The sequence below is a fragment of the Entelurus aequoreus genome, linkage group LG24 (genome assembly GCF_033978785.1).
Source record: "Entelurus aequoreus isolate RoL-2023_Sb linkage group LG24, RoL_Eaeq_v1.1, whole genome shotgun sequence".
NCBI lineage: Eukaryota > Metazoa > Chordata > Actinopteri > Syngnathiformes > Syngnathidae > Entelurus > Entelurus aequoreus.
Genome location: NC_084754.1, coordinates 24,358,134 through 24,379,233, shown reverse-complemented (window position 1 = coordinate 24,379,233; position 21,100 = coordinate 24,358,134). Strand labels below are relative to the sequence as shown.

Below are 21,100 nucleotides of genomic sequence, written 5' to 3'. Positions count from 1 at the left end.
GGGATCCCGAGGCGTTCCCAGGCCAGCCGAGAGACATAGTCTTCCCAACTTGTCCTGGGTCTTCCCCCTGGCCTCCTACCGGTCGGACGTGCCCTAAACACCTCCATAGGGAGGCGTTCGGGTGGCATCCTGACCAGATGCCCAAACCACCTCATCTGGCTCCTCTCCATGTGGAGGAGCAGCGGCTTCACTTTGAGCTCCCCCCGGATGGCAGAGCTTCTCACCCTATCTCTAAGGGAGAGCCCCGCCACCCGGCGGAGGAAACTCATTTCGGCCGCTTGTACCCGTGATCTTGTCCTTTCGGTCTCAACCCAAAGCTCATGACCATAGGTGAGGATGGGAATGTAGATCGACCGGTAAATTGAGAGCTGTGCCTTACGGCTCAGCTCCTTCTTCACCACAACTTATCGGCATTACTGAAGACGCCGCACCGATCCGCCTGTCGATCTCACGATCCACTCTTCCCTCACTCGTGAACAAGACTCCGAGGTACTTGAATTCCTCCACTTCAGAATCAGAATCCCAATAGTTTTATTGCCATTGTTTGAGAACGGGTTCACAAACTAGGAATTTTCCTTGGTGCAATCGTGCAACATAAAACACATATAACACATATTTGGTAATAAAATGAGCTGTAACTGAGCTATCAGATAGACTTAGAAGGAATTCAAGGAATTCAAGGAGCTACTGTTAGGAGTTATTGTTCATTTGCCTGATGGCCAAGGGGAAAAAACTGTTTAGGTGGCGGGAGGTGTGGGTCTGGATGGAGCGTAGTCTCCTGCCTGAGGGGAGAATAGTTTGTGGTTTGTGTCCAGGGTGAGGAGAGTCAGCTGTGATCCGACCCACACGCCTCCTGGTCCTGGAGGAGAACAAGTCCTGGAGGGATGGGAGCTTGCAGCCAATCACCTTCTCAGCAGCACGTACGATGCGCTGCAGTCTATGCTTATCCTGGACTGTGGCGCCGGGGAACCACACTGTGATGGAGGAGGTCAGGATGGACTCTATGATGGCTGAGTAAAACTGCACCAGCATCTCGGTCGGCACCTTAAGTTTCCTCAGCTGCCGCTTGGGGCAAGATCTCCTCCCCAACCCGGAGATGGCACTCCACCCTTTTCCGGGCGAGAACCATGGACTCGGACTTGGAGGTGCTGATTCCCATCCCAGTCGCTTCACAATCAGCTGCGAACCGATCCAGTGAGAGCTGAAGATCCTGGTTAGATGAAGCCATCAGGACCACATAATCTGCAAAAAGCGGAGACCTAATCCTGCAGCCACCAAACCGGATCCCCTCAACGCCTTGACTGTGCCTAGAAATTCTATCCATAAAGGTTATGAGCAGAATCTGTGACAAAGGGCAGCCTTGCCGGAGTCCAACCCTCACTGGAAACGTGTCCGACTTACTGCCGGCAATGCGGACCAAGGTCGCGTGGACATCGGGGGCGGTACCTCTGGATTGGCAGACCGGGGTGGTGGTTCCTATCTTTAAAAAGGGGAACCGGAGGGTGTGTTCTAACTATCGGGGATCCCACTCCTCAGCCTTCTCGGTAAGGTCTATTCAGGTGTACTGGAGAGGAGGCTACGCCGGAGAGTCGAACCTCGGATTCAGGAGGAACAGTGTGGTTTTCGTCCTGGTCGTGGAACTGAGGACCAGCTCTATACTCTTGGCAGGGTCCTTGAGGGTGCATGGGAGTTTGCCCAACCAGTCTACATGTGCTTTGTGGACTTGGAGAAGGCATTCGACCGTGTCCTGTGGGGAGTGCTCAGAGTATGGGGTATCGGACTGTCTGATCGTGGCGGTCCGCTCCCTGTATGATCAGTGTCAATATTGAATTATTTGTTTTAATTTACGTCATTTTTTCGTGATTTATTGAATCACTTCATGATTTATAAAAGATGTCATCATTCAATTATTAAACGAACCGATCCCAACACCTGGATACTTGCCACTTTCACTTGTCTGGGAAACTTCGTCCAGTGAAGCGGATGACTATATATTTTGGTCTGAAAGTGCGGAAATGATAAAAAAAAATATGTATGTCCTCCGTAGCCGCCATGTTTTGAAAGACTTTCAAAGTTCCAATGAAGCTTCAGACTAAACCCATAGTGATGATGGAAGAGTACACTATACTGCATGGCCACTTGAGGGAATTGCTATTTTGCACCACTTGGTGGCACTTCTGAGAACTACATCAAGGCCATGGCCAATAAAAGAGTGGAACTGCATGTTCCTTGGGCACTTGAGTTAGGCAAGCTCAAGTTTGACCATTACTTGGAGGTTGTGCTCACACAAATTTAATGAAGCTTGCATAAATCCACCCTTTTTATACAAATATGAAATAATCCATTAACAGCATGCCAACAAAGTACTGTACTCTAATCTGGAGTATGGAGAGTATTTGTGACATTGTTTTGTTTTTTTGACATTTATTGATGTAGTATATTTGAAAGTCTGTCACGGTTGCTTTAAGATAAAATCATAAGTTGGATGATTAGCACAGCAGCGACAAACCACAGTTTATTATTATACAAAGTTTAAGAACAGAAATATAACATATGCATCCAAAGGTTTTTGGGATAGGGATAGTCTTAGTATGTACAGTTCTCACACACATTTTAATTTTTAAGTGATCATATGTAATATTATATGTTTTAGCACTGTGTTTTGTTGTTTTATTTAAATCTTGAAAAAAAAACACTTGCAAATAAATAGTACACACAATTGAATAATTTTGAGTATAACTGTATGTGTGAGTTGTTTGTTTCGGGGTATGCCAACTATTTTAGCTTGTCAGTGTGTGAAGTGTGTGTGTCAGGGTACAACCAAATTAAATAAATATAAAAGTCAGGCAGTTCAATTTGGTCCAAAAAAGCTCTAAGTTGGCAGTCTGAAAGAGGCATGTATTGTGTGTGTTGAACATGATGTGTAACAGTTCCTAACTCTGTAAACACACACAAGCACAGACTGCCCTCAATTCAACAATTGGCATGAAAACACTTAAAGTATTCAAGACACTTGGAGTCCAACCGCCACCCAAAGTCTTCCTCACTGCGCTAATGCACGTTTGTTGTGTTCCACACGTTCCAGGTGGCTGCACTTTAAGCAAGGTATCTATGATGGAGTCAACCCCAGTTGTCCACTTGTCCAAGCAGCACTTTTGGTCAAACCGTAGGGTTTTTCCCACTTGTTGTCTGCTGCTGCTGCTGCAGGTAAGTGGGCCGTTTAATGCGGGGTTTCCTGCGTTTGGGTTTGCTCTTGGTCTTTGTGAGCTGGACCACAAAAAAGGACAGGACGACCATTGCCCCCAAAAAGGCAAAGACAGGAATGGTTTGGCCCACTTCTTGGTTGTAGCGACCAGGCATTATCCCTGTGGAGATAAAAGGTATAAGTTCACATAAAGCATATTTAGAAACCATCAATGCATATATTCCACATTTAAAATGTATTTAAAAATGTAATGTCTTTCCCAGATACGTATATGCACAGGTCGTGAGTACTTTTTGGTCGCCACCTCATTGCAGAGCCAACACAGTGTGTGTGTATATGTACCGTATGTACATATATATATATATATATATATACATATTAGGGCTGTGAATCTTTGGGTGTCCCACGATTCAATTCAATATCCATTCTTGGGGTCACGATTCTCAATTCAAAAACGATTTTTTCCCGATTCAAAACGATTCTCTATTCATTCAATACATATGATTTCAGCAGGATCTACCCCAGTCTGCTGACATGCAAGCAGAGTAGATTTTTGTAAAAAGCTTTTATAATTGTAAAGGACAATGTTTTATCAACTGATTGCAATAATGTAAATTTGTTTTAGCTATTAAATGAACCAAAAATATGACTTATTTTATCTTTGTGAAAATATTGGACACAGTGTGTTGTCAAGCTTATGAGATGCGATGCAAGTGTTAGCCATTGTCACACTATTGTTCTTTTTTATAAATGTCTAATGATAATGTCAATGAGGGAATTTTAATCACTGCTATGTTGAAATTATAACTAACATTTATACTGTTGTTGATAATATTCATTTTTGTTTCACTACTTTTGGTTTGTTCTGTGTCGTGTTTGTGTCTCCTCTCAATTGCTCTGCTTATTGCAGTTCTGAGTGTTGCTGGGTCGGGTTTGGTTTTGGAATTGGATTGCATGGTTATGGTATTGCTGTGTATTGTTTTGTTGGATTGATTAATTAAAAAAACATTTATTTATTTTTTTAAATAAAAATAAAAAATCTATTTTTTTAAAAATGAGAATCGATTCTGAATCGCACAACGTGAGAATCGCGATTCGAATTCGAATCGATTTTTTCCCACACCCCTAATATATATATACTGTATATATATATATGTACACGCACGCACGCACGCACAAATGCACACACACATATACAGTTGTGGTCAAAAGTATACATACACTTGTAAAGAACATAATGTTATGTCTGTCTTGAGTTTCCAATAATTTCTACAACTTTTTGTGATAGAGTAATTGGAGCACATATTTGTTGGTCACAAAAAACATTGATGAAGTTTGGTTCTTTTATGAATTTATTATGGGTCTACTCAAAATGTGACCAAATCTGCTGGGTCAAAAGTATACATACAGCAATGTTAATTTTTGGTTACATGTCCCTTGGCAAGTTTCACTGCAATAAGGCGCTTTTGGTAGCCATCCACAAGCTTCTGGTTGAATTTTTGACCACTCCTCTTGACAAAATTGGTGCAATTCAGCTAAATTTGTTTGTTTTCTGAGATGGACTTGTTTCTTCAGCATTGTCCACAGAACTTTCCTCCAGAAGGTTTTATCTTTGTCCATGTAATGTCAGATGAAACAAAAATTGAGCTGTTTGGCCACAATACCCAGCAATATGTTTGGAGGAGAAAAGGTGAGGCCTTTAATCCCAGGAACACCAAGGCTACCGTCAACCATGGTAGCGGTAGTATTATGCTCTGGGCCTGTTTTGCTGCCAATGGAACTGGTGCTTTACAGAGAGTAAATGGGACAATGAAAAAGGAGGATTACATCCAAATTCTTCAGGACAACCTAAAATCATCAGCCCAGTGATTGGGTCTTGGGCGCAGTTGGGTGTTCCAACAGAACAATGACCCCAAACACATGTCAAAAGTGGTAAAGGAATGGCTAAATCAGGCTAGAATTAAGGTTTTAGAATGGCCTTCCCAAAGTCCTGACTTAAACCCCATTGAGAACATGTGGACAATGCTAAAGAAACAAGTCCATGTCAGAAAACCAACAAATTTAGTTGAACTGCACCAATTGTGTCAAGAAGAGTGGTCAAAAATTCAACCAGAAGCTTGCCAGAAGATTGTGGATGGCTACCAAAAGCGCCTTATTGCAGTGAAACTTGCCAAGGGACATGTAACCAAATATTAACATTGCTGTATGTATACTTTTGACCCAGCAGATTTGGTCACATTTTTAGTAGACCCATAATAAATTCATAAAAGAACCAAACTTCATGAATGTTTTTTGTGACAAAAAAGTATGTGCTCCAATCACTCTATCACTAGGGGCGGCATGGCGTAGTTTGTAGAGTGGCCGTGCCAGAAACCTGAGGGTTGCAGGTTTGCTCCCCGCCTCTTGACGTCCAAATCGCTGCCGTTGTGTCCTTGGGCAGGACCCTTCACCCTAGCCCCCAGTGCCGCTGATAGGTGGTGGTCGGAGGGGCTGTAGGCGCAAACTGGCAGACACGCTTCCGTCAGTCTACCCCAGGGCAGCTGTGGCTATGAAAGTAGCTTACCACCCCCAGGTTTAAATGAATGATGGGTTCTCACTTCTCTGTGAAGTGCTTTGAGTGTCTAGAAAACGCTATATAAATCTAATCCATTATTATTATTATTATTATTATTATCACAAAAGATAGAAGAGTTGTAGAAATGATTGGAAACTCAAGACTGCCATGACATTATGTCCTTCAAAAGTGTATGTTAACTTTTGACCACGACTGTACATATACACATATACACACACGCGCAACAATAAATCATCATCACTCTCACCTCCAGGGATGTCCCAGGCCCCACTTTCCCCAGGGGATAGAGGTCGGACCTGGGGACGATAAGGCCTCACATTAGGCAGAACCACCTTGTCCAGGTCCACAGACAGAAGCTTCTGATGTTTCCACAGGTTACTGAAAAGGGTACACAGTAAAAAAAAACACAAGATCAATGCTCCCTTGTCTAAGTTTAACTCATACACTCACTATGAGTACAGAATGATTCAAATGGATTCCAATAAATAATTAAGGCAATAAAAAATTTTTTTCAGAAAATAAGTGTATGGAACCTTCTTACTGAAATTGTTTATTGTAAGACACCTTAGAAAAAGTTGAAAGTGTACACAATGGTGGTCTGTCCATTAACTAATTAGTTACGTTCACAAAGCATAACATGCACAATTTAAAGGCCTACTGAAATGATTTTTTTTAATTTAAACGGGGATAGCAGATCCATTCTATGTGTCATACTTGATCATTTCGCGGTATTGCCATATTTTTGCTGAAAGGATTTAGTAGAGAACATCGACGATAAAGTTCGCAACTTTTGGTCGCTGATAAAAAAAGCCTTGCCTGTACCGGAAGTAGTGTGACGTCACAGGTTGAAAGGCTCCTCACATTTCCCCATTGTTTACACCAGCAGCGAGAGCGATTCGGACAGAGAAAGCGATGATTACCCCATTAATTTGAGCCAGGATGAAAGATTTGTGGATGACGAACATGAGAGTGAAGGACTAGAGTGCAGTGCAGGACGTATCTTTTTTCGCTCTGACCGTAACTTAGGTACAAGGGCTCATTGGATTCCACACTCTCTCCTTTTTCTATTGTGGATCACGGATTTGTATTTCAAACCACCTCGGATACTATATCCTCTTGAAAATGAGAGTCGAGAACGCGAAATGGACATTCACAGTGACTTTTATCTCCACGACAATACATCGGCGAAACACTTTAGCTACGGAGCTAACGTGATAGCATCAGGCTTAACTGCATATAGAAACAAAATAAATAAGCCCCTGACTGGAAGGATAGACAGAAAATCAACAATACTATTAAACCATGGACCTGTAAATACACGGTTAATGCTTTCCAGCCTGGCGAAGCTTAACAATGCTGTTGCTAATGACGCCATTGAAGCTAACTTAGCAACGGGACCTCACCGAGCTATGCTAAAAACATTAGCTATCCACCTACGCCAGCCAGCCCTCATCTGCTCATCAACACTCGTGCTCACCTGCGTTCCAGCGATCGACGAAGGACTTCACCCGATCATCCGTGCGGTCGGTGGCTAGCGTCGGATATCGCGTCTGCTATCCAAGTCAAAGTCCTCCTGCTTGTGTTGCTGCAGCCAGCCGCTAATACACCGATCCCACCTACAACTTTCTTCTTTGCAGTCTTCATTGTTCATTAAACAAATTGCAAAAGATTCACCAACACAGATGTCCAGAATACTGTGGAATTTTGAGATGCAAACAGAGCTTTTTGTATTGGATTCAATGGAGTCCGAATACTTCCGTTTCAACGATTGACGTCGCGCGCATACGTCATCATACATAGACGTTTTCAACCGGAAGTTTAGCTGGAAATTTAAAATTGCACTTTATAAGTTAACCCGGCCGTAATGGCATGTGTTGCAATGTTAAGATTTCATCATTGATGTATAAACTATCAGAGTGCGTGGTCGGTAGTAGTGGGTTTCAGTAGGCCTTTAATTATAATTATGTTCCTTCAATGAATAATCATCAATCAAAATAGCAATCATTTCAAAGGAGACTGGTTTGTATTATAACATTACTGTGCAGATGACCACCAATACAGTTTAGTTAAACCCACCTGGGTGCTGTCTCATTGACAGGCTGCGGCTTGGCCCAGGAAAGATGTGGACAGGCCGGTAAGGGGCGGGGCTTTGGGTCTCCCAGGTGAGCCTCCAAAACCTTTGAATAGCGATAAAGGTGATTACCTGTGAAAAATGAACAAAGAAGTATTGATGAGACCTGGCAGATATCTGACAAGAAAATTAAAATAAATAGCAATTTTGGTACGACACTGATTGTCAGTGCTCACCCTCCAATCTCTGTGGCAGTGGGCGCTCGCTGGCAGTGGGAGATGCCACCCTACTGTGGGAGTGGCTTAGGCTGGGAGGCGTCATACTGTAGGAGGTGTACTGAAGCAAAGAGTCTAACAGCCAAAAACAATCTAATAGAGCGACATACACAAAAACAAAAAGCAGATGTAACTGATTAGCTGAGACTGTTTAAAAAATAAAAAATAAACGAAACATTGCATGCATGGAACAGTTGCCGCACAAAAGTTGGTGGGTGTCAGTTAATTTCAAACATTAAAGGCCTACTGAAATGAATTTTTTTTATTTAAACGGGGATAGCAGATCTATTCTATGTGTCATACTTGATCATTTCGTGATATTGCCATATTTTTGCTGAAAGGATTTAGTATAGAACAACGACGATAAAGATTGCAACTTTTGGTATCTGATAAAAAAAAGGCTTGCACCTACCGGAAGTAGCGTGATGTAGTCAGTTGAACATATACGCAAAGTTCCCTATTGTTTACAATGATGGCCGCATGAAGTGAGAGAGATTCGGACCGAGAAAGCGACAATTTCCCCATTAGTTTGAGCGAGGATGAAAGATTTGTGGATGAGTAAAGTGCAAGTGAAGGACTAGTGGGGAGTTGAAGCTATTCAGATAGGGAAGATGCTGTGAGAGCCGGGGGTGACCTGATATTCAGCTGGGAATGACTACAACAGTAAATAAACACAAGACATATATATACTCTATTAGCCACAACACAACCAGGCTTATATTTAATATGCCACAAATTAATCCTGCATAAAAACACCTGCGTGTTTGTTATGCTAGCTCCTAGCTCCTCTGCTAGCTCCTAGCTCCATAGAACACGCCAATACAATTCAAACACCTGATCAACACACACAATCACTCAGCCCAAAAGACCGTTTACCTAACCCAAGGTTCATAAAGCTTATATATTTTTAAAAAGTTACGTACGTGACGCGCACATACGGTCAAGTTATCGAATGTTTAGCAGCCAAGGCTGCATACTCACGGTACCTGATATTCAGCTGGGAATGACTACAACAGTAAATAAACACAAGACATATATATACTCTATTAGCCACAACACAACCAGGCTTATATTTAATATGCCACAAATTAATCCTGCATAATAACACCTGCGTGTTTGTTATGCTAGCTCCTAGCTCCTCTGCTAGCTCCTAGCTCCATAGAACACGCCAATACAATTCAAACACATGATCAACACACACAATCACTCAGCCCAAAAGACCGTTCACCTAACCCAAGGTTCATAAAGCTTATATATTTTAAAAAAGTTACGTACGTGACGCGCACATACGGTCAAGTTATCGAATGTTTAGCAGCCAAGGCTGCATACTCACGGTACCTGATATTCAGCTGGGAATGACTACAACAGTAAATAAACACAAGACATATATATACTCTATTAGCCACAACACAACCAGGCTTATATTTAATATGCCACAAATTAATCCTGCATAATAACACCTGCGTGTTTGTTATGCTAGCTCCTAGCTCCTCTGCTAGCTCCTAGCTCCATAGAACACGCCAATACAATTCAAACACATGATCAACACACACAATCACTCAGCCCAAAAGACCGTTCACCTAACCCAAGGTTCATAAAGCTTATATATTTAAAAAAAGTTACGTACATACGCAAAAAAAAGCCAAAGCTGCATACTCACAGTAGCACGTCTGCGTCTTTGTCATCCAAATCAAAGTAATCCTGGTAAGAGTCTGTGTTGTCCCAGTTCTCTACAGGCGTCTGTGTATCCAAATCAAAAGTCCTCCTGGTTAGAGTCTCTGTTATCCGAGTTCTTCCATCTTGACTGCATCTTTCGGGAATGTAAACAAAGAAGCGCCGGCTGTGTACTGTTGTTGCTGACTACGTTCGAAAAATACGTCCATTTCGCACCGACAACTTTCTTCTTTGCTTGCTCGGCTTCCTTCTCTATAATGCAATGAACATGATTGAAACAGATTCACGAACACAGATGTCCAGAATACTGTGGAATTATGAAATGAAAACAGAGCTTTTTCGTATCGGCTTCAATGTGGAAGGCATACCCGTGTTCGTCGGGCTACGTCACACGCATACGTCATCCTCAGAGGCGTTTCGAACCGGAAGTTTAGCGGCAAATTTAAAATGTCACTTTATAAGTTAACCCGGCCGTATTGGCATGTGTTATAATGTTAAGATTTCATCATTGATATATAAACTATCAGACTGCGTGGTCGGTAGTAGTGGGTTTCAGTAGGCCTTTAATACAATTACAATGTGATACATCATTTCCACTTACCTTTCTGTCTGTGGCTATCGTCTATACAGTTAGAGTCACCGTACAGAACAATACGACCCCCCCCATCAGATGGTGTTTGATACAGTCCAAGAATGGGAACTCTTTCCACCACTGCTGTTTCCTGTTTTAACACTTCCAGACCTATGACAACAACACACATGCATACATTTGATCATCACTGATACACACTGCTTAACATGTACTGAAAGAAGGCTGAAGGTACCTTGGTCTTTCAGGTTCTTGGCGATCACTATTCCGTCTTCTGGGAAACGAGCTATACTACAGCCCGAGGCATAGTACACTAGCAAGTGAGAGATAATAAAAATTTTTTTAAAAACTATTTAAAATAACACATTAGAAATTGATGTTACACAGAGAAGACGTTTGTGTGTGTTTATTACTGTCGTGGTCTGCTAGAGTGAAGTCGCCCTCGTATAGTCCATCACTAAATGCCATCCCCCACACTGAGACCAGGTCATTCAGTGCAGGCACATTAGCGCCTCCTGTGTCTGGCATCCACCATTGCCTGCAAGTGATTGCAAAAGAAACAAGCTCTCAGGCACAGAAAAAGCAAAATATAGACATAAATACTTCTAATATGATGCAGTAATGCAGATTGCGCTGCCGGGGGGTGGGTAGAAAGAAAGAAAAAGGTCCAGAGAAATGAGAGAGAGGTTTTGTGATAATTTAAAAGTGGAAAAAGACCAACATTGTGGTGAAATGCATGCACTGTCAAACAGAGCTGACATTTCACAATAGCACTCGATCAATGATACAACATTGCCAGCAGTCATCCAGCATATTTAAAAGCAGCAAACAAGCCGAAACAAGGTAACATATATTTTGGTAGCTAACGTCATCTTATATATTTGACTCGCATATCGAATGTTTTATTCAAGTACATGGGGACATGGGAGAACATATAAGCATCTACAGTTCGTATGTTAATGCTAACAAGTTGTTTGAGGGGAAAAACAGCCAACCAAACAGCACTTCTCCATTTATTACATTTTCAAATGTGAATTGTTGTATACACTGTCACTCACAAACTCTACCAATAAACATTACACACACACTCTGACCAACACTGTTCAAAGCTCAGTTAGGCGCTTCTCCAGTTTTGGAAACACTAGCGCCTTTGCTTGTACAGCATTGAATGAACATTTTTGTACCCTTCTTCCTTTACAATTTTTTTTTTTGTGTGTGTATTATTATTATTAAAATTTGTTGATGATAACAACTCAATTTATCATACTTTATCAGTGTATTTTTGTTTGGTTTGGTTCTTTGTGAGACTGCTAAATGAACAGCCTGCCCCTTTGCTGCCCCGGACCATCTTATTACCTCACTCTTCACCACCTCAATAATTATGCTCTGGACATTGCATTGCTGCAACATCAAGGTAACACCCATCAGACATCTGACTGTTCCCACCCCCACTCCCCTCTATTCGCAATCTTCTTGACAATGCTAAACTGTAAACTATGGTCAACCTGCACTTCAATGCAGTTTCTATGCCGCTAGAAAAAGCTCAAACAAAATCTCGTTGACATGTATGACTTAAGTGTTATTATGACAATGACAATAAAGGAATTGATTGATTGATTGATTGTTAGTTATATTTTACCTTGTTCATGTCCATCTGGTCACACTGTTTTTGTTTACTTTTTAAATTATTATTTTTAAATAAAAGTAATATGTGATACTAGTGTGTGAATATTGTCTGTATCTGTGTTGGCCCTGCGATGAGGTGGCGATTTGTCCAGGGTGTACCCCGCCTTCCACCCGAATGCAGCTGAGATAGGCTCCAGCACTCCCCGCGACCCCAAAAGGCACAAGCGGTAGGAAATGGATGGATGGATGGACTCCCGTTGTAAAAGTGCAATTTCAATGTTATTGGCATTTTATCCGTCATATGTTGCTAATATCCCTAAAGGTCCCATTCAGTCTGTTTTATTCGATTACTCGATTTTCAAAAACAATTAATTGACAGATAACTTGATTCCTAAAATAATCAATAGCTGCAGCCCTCTTGCTGTCAAACGATTACGTTTTTTAATCAGATTAATCACGCTTTTGGATGAACAGGTTATTACTTCTTGTGAGCAAATGTAATTGTATCTTCAAAATATCTGACAGGAACATTTTTTAAGGGTTTTACTTGAATGCACGTCATTTATTTGCTTAAATCTTGGTAACGGTATTACCTAAAGTCCCGTCTGAGTGAAATTTGCGAGCGAGCACAATCGCTGGAATCTCCGCTCTCATCTTTAAACTGACGTATGCATTGATCTGATCACTGCCTGTATAAGACCCTGCGCCGTTGGTTACACAGGCCAAAAATATTAAATGTACTTGTTATATAAAACCTCTGCCTTGTTTTTAATGAATTTACACTAGTGTAGTTTATTTTGGTCATTATGTTTGTACTAGTAAAGCCAAGTGTTTTCTGAGGTGGTTATTAGTCAAAAAAGTTTGAGAACCACTGCACTGTATGATTAATGCACATTTTTTGTTAGATCACATGAATTAACTCGTTATTTTTGGCAGCTCTAATTTTATGGAACAAGTTTTACAAGGTTAGTATGGTTGATATTGCTAGAAAATGCATCTCTAAAGAATAGCTCAGCTCTTGAATGAGTCGCCAATGCCATTCAACCAAATCTGGATTACTAAGTATATCCCTTTAAAGCTGGGGATGCTATTTTTAAACTGTGTGTAATCCCTTAAATACCAGAAAGGCAATGAATGGTGCAGCAAGGAGATGTGAGTAAATGTTCGCTCTGCACGAGTAGCTCAAAATCTGACAATATAGGACATTTTGCAGCTATTACAAAATGTGAGCAGTGCAGCTAATCTTACTAAACTGATACGTGAACTGTGTAAGAATACAAAGTACAAGACTCTTGAAGAGAACCATTATTATTCACTACAAATATTGTATTCCAGTGTTCACAATGCTACAGGCAGAAGCTGTGTTTCCAAAATAAAAGCAATATTTCTCAAATTTCGGCAAAATACATTCGCGACTTGTAGGTATTTTCCATTTAAGAGTGTTTTGCATCATGAGCCATAATTCTCCACTTTGTGTAAGATAATGCAGCCCCCGCTGTTGCCGTGATGTCAATAGAAGACGAAGGCAGCGGGTGATCGCTCAAATGTAACGTCCTTATTGCCCACTCGACATTGATCGGGCATGTGCTTCTCTCCGAGCCTGTCTGCCCTAGTTGTCATGCATTGGCGCCCGGCCAGTTCAGTGTTTAAGTGACTTCTAAATGCGAAAAAAGTGTTTCTATAATGCTTTTGCGAAACACTTCTAGAGACAATCAGCAATACACAGAAAGTAGAAAGTACCTGGTGTTTTCATCGTAGAATTTGACCTTCCTCATGACAGAGGTGTTGTACCAGTCGCTGAAGATGATGAGTGAAAGCCCATTGTCAATATCCCTCCTCAGCTTGGTGATCTCTTCAGGAAAATACTCCTCCTCGCTGTCGACCATCAGCAATGTGCCTACATGGACAAAAGTCAATGTACTTTTGTCTTTTTGTAACTTTTACCCAAACGGTGTTGATGATCTGCATTCATACCATACTGGCTGGCATCAAAACAGGTGATTGGTGCTCCTAACACTTCAACAAAGTATCCCATGCTTCTGAGGTGCTGGTACATGTCTCTGAAGTTTGTGTGAATGTGGTCACCATTCCTGGAAATATATTGAACAGCACCTTACAAGGCTGCATTACACAGGTACCAACTAAATTAGCAGACACGTACCAGTCAAGTGGGTCATTCTTCATGCGAAGGTTATCTCTGGGAAAGTAGCCTGGGGGGTAACGCAGGTTGTGGTACTGGTCCCACAGAACCCTCTTACTGCGTGGAGGTGTTGGGACAATCTTCACTTTGATGGGCAGTTTCACTGTTGAGGTCAGTTCTCCTTCCACTTCAGACTGATAAAAAGTGATAGGTAGATATTAATACAGCTACATGACAGGCATTGCTTTTACATTTCTACTAGCAGATTGACAGGAACATTAGGTGTATGAATTACAAAAAGATGTAATTTTGCACAAACTTACATCATTCTCTGCCGGTGATGCCACTGTCACCACTACATGACCTTGGGCAATCCCTTCCCATGATGCTGCTTTCTTGGCAACAGAGATAGACACAGCCAGGTAGCCAGCCCACGGCCATAACACTGGTGAGTACGAGACTGCCACGTCGATATGGTCTCCATTCTGAGGAAGGTAGGGCTGCCAAATAGGCTGAATGAGAGAGACAATATCATTAAGCAAACCCAGATAATGAAGAAACTAGTCCATTTGGCTTCTTAAACAGTCACTTAAATGGCAGTGAATGTAAATTAGATGATTGTGAGTGAAGAGTGATGATTGTGTTCACCTTGTCCACAATCCTGCCGGTGACTGCCATGCCATTAAGAATAGTGACATTAACGATGGTGGGCATTCCTCCATAGTAAATGGGCTGAGAACAGTAAGGCCACATGTATGGACACTCTGTCAGGTCGATGTAGCTAGGAGAAAGACTTCCAGAAGACAAGGAACTGTTATTGTTTGTAGATGTGTGTGTGTGTGTGTGTATATATATACAGTATATATATATATATGTGTATAGTATACATCCATCCATTTTCTACCACTTATTTTTTTGTGATAGACATACTTGTTTGTCACAAAATACACTCATTAAGTTTGGTTCTTTTATTAATTTATTGTGGGTCTACTGAAAATGTGACTAAATCTGCTGGGTCAAAAGTATACATACAGCAACATACATTATCAATTTTGGTGATGTAGAAAAGTTACAATTAAATCAAGTTAGCTTCATGGAATGGCCTCTTAACTTCATGTAAATGATTGATTGACGACACCTGTTGACTTCCCTGAGCTAGGGCTGGGCGATATATCGATATACTCGATATATCGCGGGTTTGTCTCTGTGCGATATAGAAAATGTGTGTGTCACATTTGACTCGTGATATTCGAGTATACGTTCTCACGCAGTTGCTTTTAGCTGCGGGCATTAAACTGCATGCGTTTCCCACTCTTTCTGGTCTCTCCTTCTCACAGAGACTTAAAACAAGCGCACCTTCTTACATACATCACATGTGCAACATCACACACTCTCGCGGAGCAGACAGGTAGGGACATGGTAACATTAGCTGTGATGCTAACGGTGCGGGTGGTAATACGAGAGAGAGAAGGTGCGAATCTGGTAACAAATGAAGGAAGAATGAATTCCCGAGAAAAACAGCACGAGGTTCATCGTCTAGCGGTGGTTTGGCTACAAGCGGGAAGATGTCGAACAATTATGCGGCAAAAGCGTTGCTACAAAAAGTAGCACCACTGCTAATGTGTAGCATCATTTGAAAAGTCACCCGCTAGAGAATAAGGAGTGCTTGAAACTCCGCATGTCAATATCTCTGTTCGGTGCCACACCAACAAAATGCCGAAGCAACTATTTCCAGTTCAACACCGTATGAAAAAAATAGTCCACAACAGAAGGAGATAAGGTCCGCAGTAGGGCTGCAACAACTAATCGATTAAATCGATTAAAATCGATTACCAAAATAGTTGCCGATTAATTTAGTCATCGATTCGTTGGAACTATGCTATGCGCAGAGTCTTTTTTTTTTTTTGGTTATTTTTATTTTTATAAACCTTTATTTATAAACTGCAATATTTACAAACAGCTGAGAAACAATAATCAAAATAAGTACAAAACAGCGCCAGGGCGGCGGTTAGGCTACGTCTCATGAGGTGGCGTAAGCTAGCCAATGATGTGTCATGTGCAGCTCACGTGACGACGCCGTCTCCTTTGCTGGAAAAATTCAAAAAATGGCGCAGGAAAACACTACCGATAGTTTAGCGGAGAAACATCTTGAGGTTATTGCTTCAATGGAGAAAAGTGTACGACCTAAGTCGTCAAAAGTGTGGGAACACTTTACTTTAAAGACTTCTGTCAGGTTCAAACACTGATGACATCTATTAAACAAGACAAAAGGCAAGGAATCAAACAGAGACAGAATTAAATTTGGACTCAATTGAGGAGAGACATGGCCACTGTACTTCTCTGTACAGTCTTGCACCACGCTCTGACGAAGAAGGTTTTCGTCCTCTCTTTTTTTTAGATGTTCAATGTTTACGCAACAACACCTGTCTCAACAGGAATGGGTAGTATGTAAACAGTCCTTGTTTTCGGTCACATTAGAAGACAAAAGAAGAAGATCCCTCGGGCTTGGGCTTGTCGTGGATTCAGCTTTGGCAGGTTTTGGAGGACAATGGATGACCCCTCCCGTCTGATTCCATCGTACACAGCGGAATCTTCCGAGCAGCTGGCTTGGTGCAGCAGAGACAGCTTCTTTTCTTTTCATTGGAAACTCACAATGGAAAGTTTTTTGATAATTTAAATCCAATTTTTCTGACATTTCCCTCCTGTTTATCAATGAACTTCTCCATAATCTTCTTATCCCCAATAACTTCTTCTTGCAATTTTCAGTTAATGCTTATATTTTCCTACGACAAAGTTATGTTTACACTCAGAATTTAGCATCAATTTTTTCCTCATAATTATGACATTTCTGGAAATAAATCAGGAACACCATCCTGGTAGGTATCCTTGTCTTCAGATTCAGCTTCCTTGTCGTCCACTAGGAAGTACATCTGAACAGCTTTATCATCTGCTGGGCTAATTAATCGCTGTGGTAATCAGACGGTTAAACAGAGAACACAGACAGGGAAAACAACAACATCCACACAACATCAGTATTGCTGAACACGGCCATAGTTACCAGATACCAAAGACTTGTATTTGCCAAACACGTCCAACCACCCCTCCTACATAGATGTATCTATGCCTGAATGCTCTTTCAGTTTACCGTTAAGGGCGTGCAGGCCTTCCAGTGCTTTGGTCAGGCTACTTTCTGCATCAGTGCAGTTTGGTACGAACATGCAACACTGTTCACCAAATATTGCGCACACGCCCTTTTCCGCCATGTTTAGCGTCATACGGTTTTGAAAAGCCATAAGGCAGGTGGCGGCGGGTTCAAGTCTTGGCCTGTGTAATTTTACAATCTCTGTACGTTGTAGTGGACGTAGCTTATTCTGTCAACATTCCTGTTAATCGTACACCACCAGTAGACGCATGATTCAAATCCAGCTGCAACTTGATTTACCAATTTATAGTCGTCAGATATACTTCTTTGGACACCCATTAATATAGGTTGGATCTACAACACTTTGCCAGTTTACATCATGTCTAGTTATTTTCCAATGTTCAGATATCAAACTGTTCAGGCGTGTTAACAATTCTTGTACAAATATTGATACATTTACTATGTGTATGCAGTTATCTGATGATACGTCTCCTAACTGTTGTACAGAGCCTTGCATGTTAATGCAGGTATAATTAGCTTTTTTCACATATTTATCAAATATTGGTTTCTGCTTTGTTTCTTTAGCTACAAGGTCAATTTTGTTTTGCTCATTACTTCAATTCAACTTTTTTGACTCATTTTGAGTAATTTTCTGGGCTTATACATACAACACAATCAGTTTTTGTAGCCTTTTCCACTTGCTCCGCCATAAGGAACAAATTAATTACCAAAACAGGAACCAATTATTATCAAACTTTGACACACCATCAAATGGTATGCTTACAACTTGTCACAGTGGAATTTGTAGTGTGCTAGTTAACATGTCCCTTTGATAACACAACTACAACCCCAAATACTTTTTTCATTATATGACATTTTTACAATGTAAATACAATCCCAAATACTTTTCCCATTATGTGACCTTTTTACCATGTGCTAAGTGGACTCAGCTTGGTCTTTCCACTATCGTTACTGCTTTTTAAGTTATTTACAATCTCTCCCCCCTTGGAGAATGCTCATGTTTCCTTTTCATTGATTTTTCAAAATTTTGGTAGCTGATAAGGTCTTTCAAATATTATTTCAAATGGTCTGAGTCTTGTTGTACTTGTAATGTTCATGTACTGTACATTTTTAATAAATCTATACATTGTTCATGGACGTTTTGTTTTTTCCATACATTTCTTTAGTCTGTCTTTTTATTCCCGTTTGTCCTTTCCACTAATCCTGCGCTTTGTGGATGATAAGCACAGTGATTTTTGCTATCAATGTGGAATAATGATTCTATTTTCTTGATCAATTGATTTACAAAATAAGGTCCATTGTTACTGTATGGATTTAGTTATATCATATCTTGATATTATCTCTTTGCATAATGCTTTTGCTACTGTTAGCACATCTGCTTTTCCTTTAGGAAATATTTCTACCCACTTTGAAAATGCATCTACTATGACCAGACAATAATGTTCTCCTTCACTCTTATTTAGTTTAATTAAAATCCAAGCCTAGATGTCGTATACGAAATTTTTATTTTTATTTTATTTTTTTATACGAATTAAACTATAGGAAGTATAGTACTTCTGTATGACGATATTCATATCCCTCCTGTTGAGCCATGCGTTCAACCTTGGCTCAATATTGCTGCTCACTTATACCGATTTTTCTTTGTAAGATTGGTTTATTGTCTGGACATACATAGATGTCTTCTTTGTTCATCATCATTCTCATCATTTATTTGTATTCCTTTCATGAAAATGCATATTTACAAGCCATATACAATTGACACTTTCATTGTTTTTTTTTATTTTATACATTTCCATGTTCAGAAAGGAATAGGTGGAAGAATACTATTCTTATATTTATCTGACCCTTTTTTAACACAAATTATTTTAGATGACTTTATCACTATTACCTCTACCAACACCCTGACTCCAAAATACTTTTAATTTTCGTTTAAGCATTTTCAAAATGACACGTCCAATCACAATCAAAAATCAGTTTGATATAATGCCAGTTGTCTCTTTTTGTAACTCTTTTTAAATTCAAAAATATTCTTGCAGCTTTTTAAGTCTTTGTCTAGAGAATTATATGCTTTCACACCAGCAACAGACAGGCACATTTGCTTCAAATGTGTTGGCACTCTTATTTAGTTTAAAATCATACGGCCTTCTGTGGTTCTCATCCTCAGATGTGAACACAAGTAACTTTTGTAAGTCCTTCGGAAGAACTTTATTTCTAGCTTTGAACATCACTAATAGAGTATGCTATTCTACATTGTCTTTTAGTTTTAATAATCCTGACTTAATGAAGAGTGCATTTGTGTGGTCTTTATATCATACTGTAAAAATTATACGAATTGCTCTTTTCTGCGAAAGAAATAAAGGCATTATGTTGCTGTGATATGTATTTCCCCATATTTCTGCACAATCATTGAAATAAGATAGAATAATTGAGCAATATTACATTCTCATTGTATTATTTAACCTTGTTCAAAATAAATAGGCTTTTAGATACCTTATTTTTCACATGCAATATATGAGCTTCCCATGTCAACTTTTCATCTAAGATGACCCCAAGAAATCTGATTTCAGAAAACTTCTCACTTTTCACATTGTTTATGCATAAACTAACTTCTATCTTTCTTTTATTACTGAATACTATAAATTTAGTCTTTTCCAAGTTTAAAGATCATTTATTTACATCAAACCACAATTTTATTTTATCCATTTCCTTTTTAATATTATCGGCTAAGATTTTCAAGTCATCTCACCAAGAAACATTAACTGCATAACCCTATATTCCCTTTTCCAGACATCCCCTGATTTATCATTAGCTCTTGGTATTTCGTTTACTAAGCTAGGTCCTACATTTACAAAGAATTGATTTAATGCATTGACAATTTCATCTTTGTTTTCAATTAACATATTATCTTTAAATATCTAGGTAATTCTGTTCGCCTTTTCCTATTCCCTATTGCTTTATTCAAAATATTCCATGTAGCCTTTATGTTATTTTAATTTTTATACAACCTTCTTCTGTAATATTCCCTTTTTGCTTGTCTCAATATATTGGTCAACTTGTTTTTGTAGTTCTTATAAGGTTTTTCAGCATTCTCTGTTCTTGATTTGATAAAATCCTTATAAAGTCTATTTTTCTTTTTACATGCATTTTTCAAACTGTTTATCATCCAATATGCATTATTTTGCCTTTGTTTAGATGTGCATGGAACCTCAGGACAATGCTTGTTTTGCTGTTTTGTCAGCAAACACATTTCCTATTGATACTGTGTCTGTTCCTTTGGTGTGTGCTCCACATTTGCATATTGCTATTTTAGCTGGTAGCTGTACTGCTTCCATTCTTTCTTTTTCTCTTTCTTTTTTATACGAATAAAACTTTATCATTCCTATATTTGGCTATATTTATATATATTGTGACCTTTTGATCTTTCATTACTTTACATGCTTCTATTAATGCTTCTAGTTCTGCCGCTTGCATTCAGCAATTTGATGGTCATTTGATAGAATTCAAAACTTTCGTTACTGTAACAATCGCACATTCTGTTCTATTTTTATTTCACAGAATGCTGCTTGAGCTTCTGAATTCCACTCTACAGATGATTACATTTTTCATTAATTTACTTAAAAGAGCTACTATTTCATCATAATTTGGTATCCAACTTCTACAATAATTGGTTAATCCTAAAAATTACCTAATTTGCTTCTTTGTTTGTGGTTTTTGTACTTGTCGTACTTTGTTTTTCTATTTTCCACAATAGTGCGTCCATCTCTGTTTAGAGAACGTCCTAG

The 21,100-nt window shown here is 39.8% G+C and overlaps 1 protein-coding gene across 1 annotated transcript in view; it reads right to left on the bottom strand.

The window, feature by feature from the left end:
• Positions 1-2,465: 2,465 nt before the first annotated feature.
• Positions 2,466-21,100, bottom strand: part of LOC133641807 (membrane-bound transcription factor site-1 protease-like) — a 47,710-nt gene continuing 29,075 nt past the window's right edge. Inside the window, exons 12-23 of the mRNA XM_062035840.1 lie at positions 14,804-14,948; positions 14,479-14,667; positions 14,177-14,349; positions 13,990-14,105; positions 13,756-13,912; positions 10,803-10,927; positions 10,625-10,702; positions 10,402-10,542; positions 8,088-8,219; positions 7,857-7,983; positions 6,028-6,158; positions 2,466-3,365 (exon numbers count right to left, since the gene is read on the bottom strand). Of these exons, the coding sequence (XP_061891824.1) occupies positions 3,160-3,365; positions 6,028-6,158; positions 7,857-7,983; positions 8,088-8,219; positions 10,402-10,542; positions 10,625-10,702; positions 10,803-10,927; positions 13,756-13,912; positions 13,990-14,105; positions 14,177-14,349; positions 14,479-14,667; positions 14,804-14,948 (1,720 nt within the window). The 3' untranslated portion in view covers positions 2,466-3,159. The remainder of the gene's footprint in view (positions 3,366-6,027; positions 6,159-7,856; positions 7,984-8,087; positions 8,220-10,401; positions 10,543-10,624; positions 10,703-10,802; positions 10,928-13,755; positions 13,913-13,989; positions 14,106-14,176; positions 14,350-14,478; positions 14,668-14,803; positions 14,949-21,100) is intronic.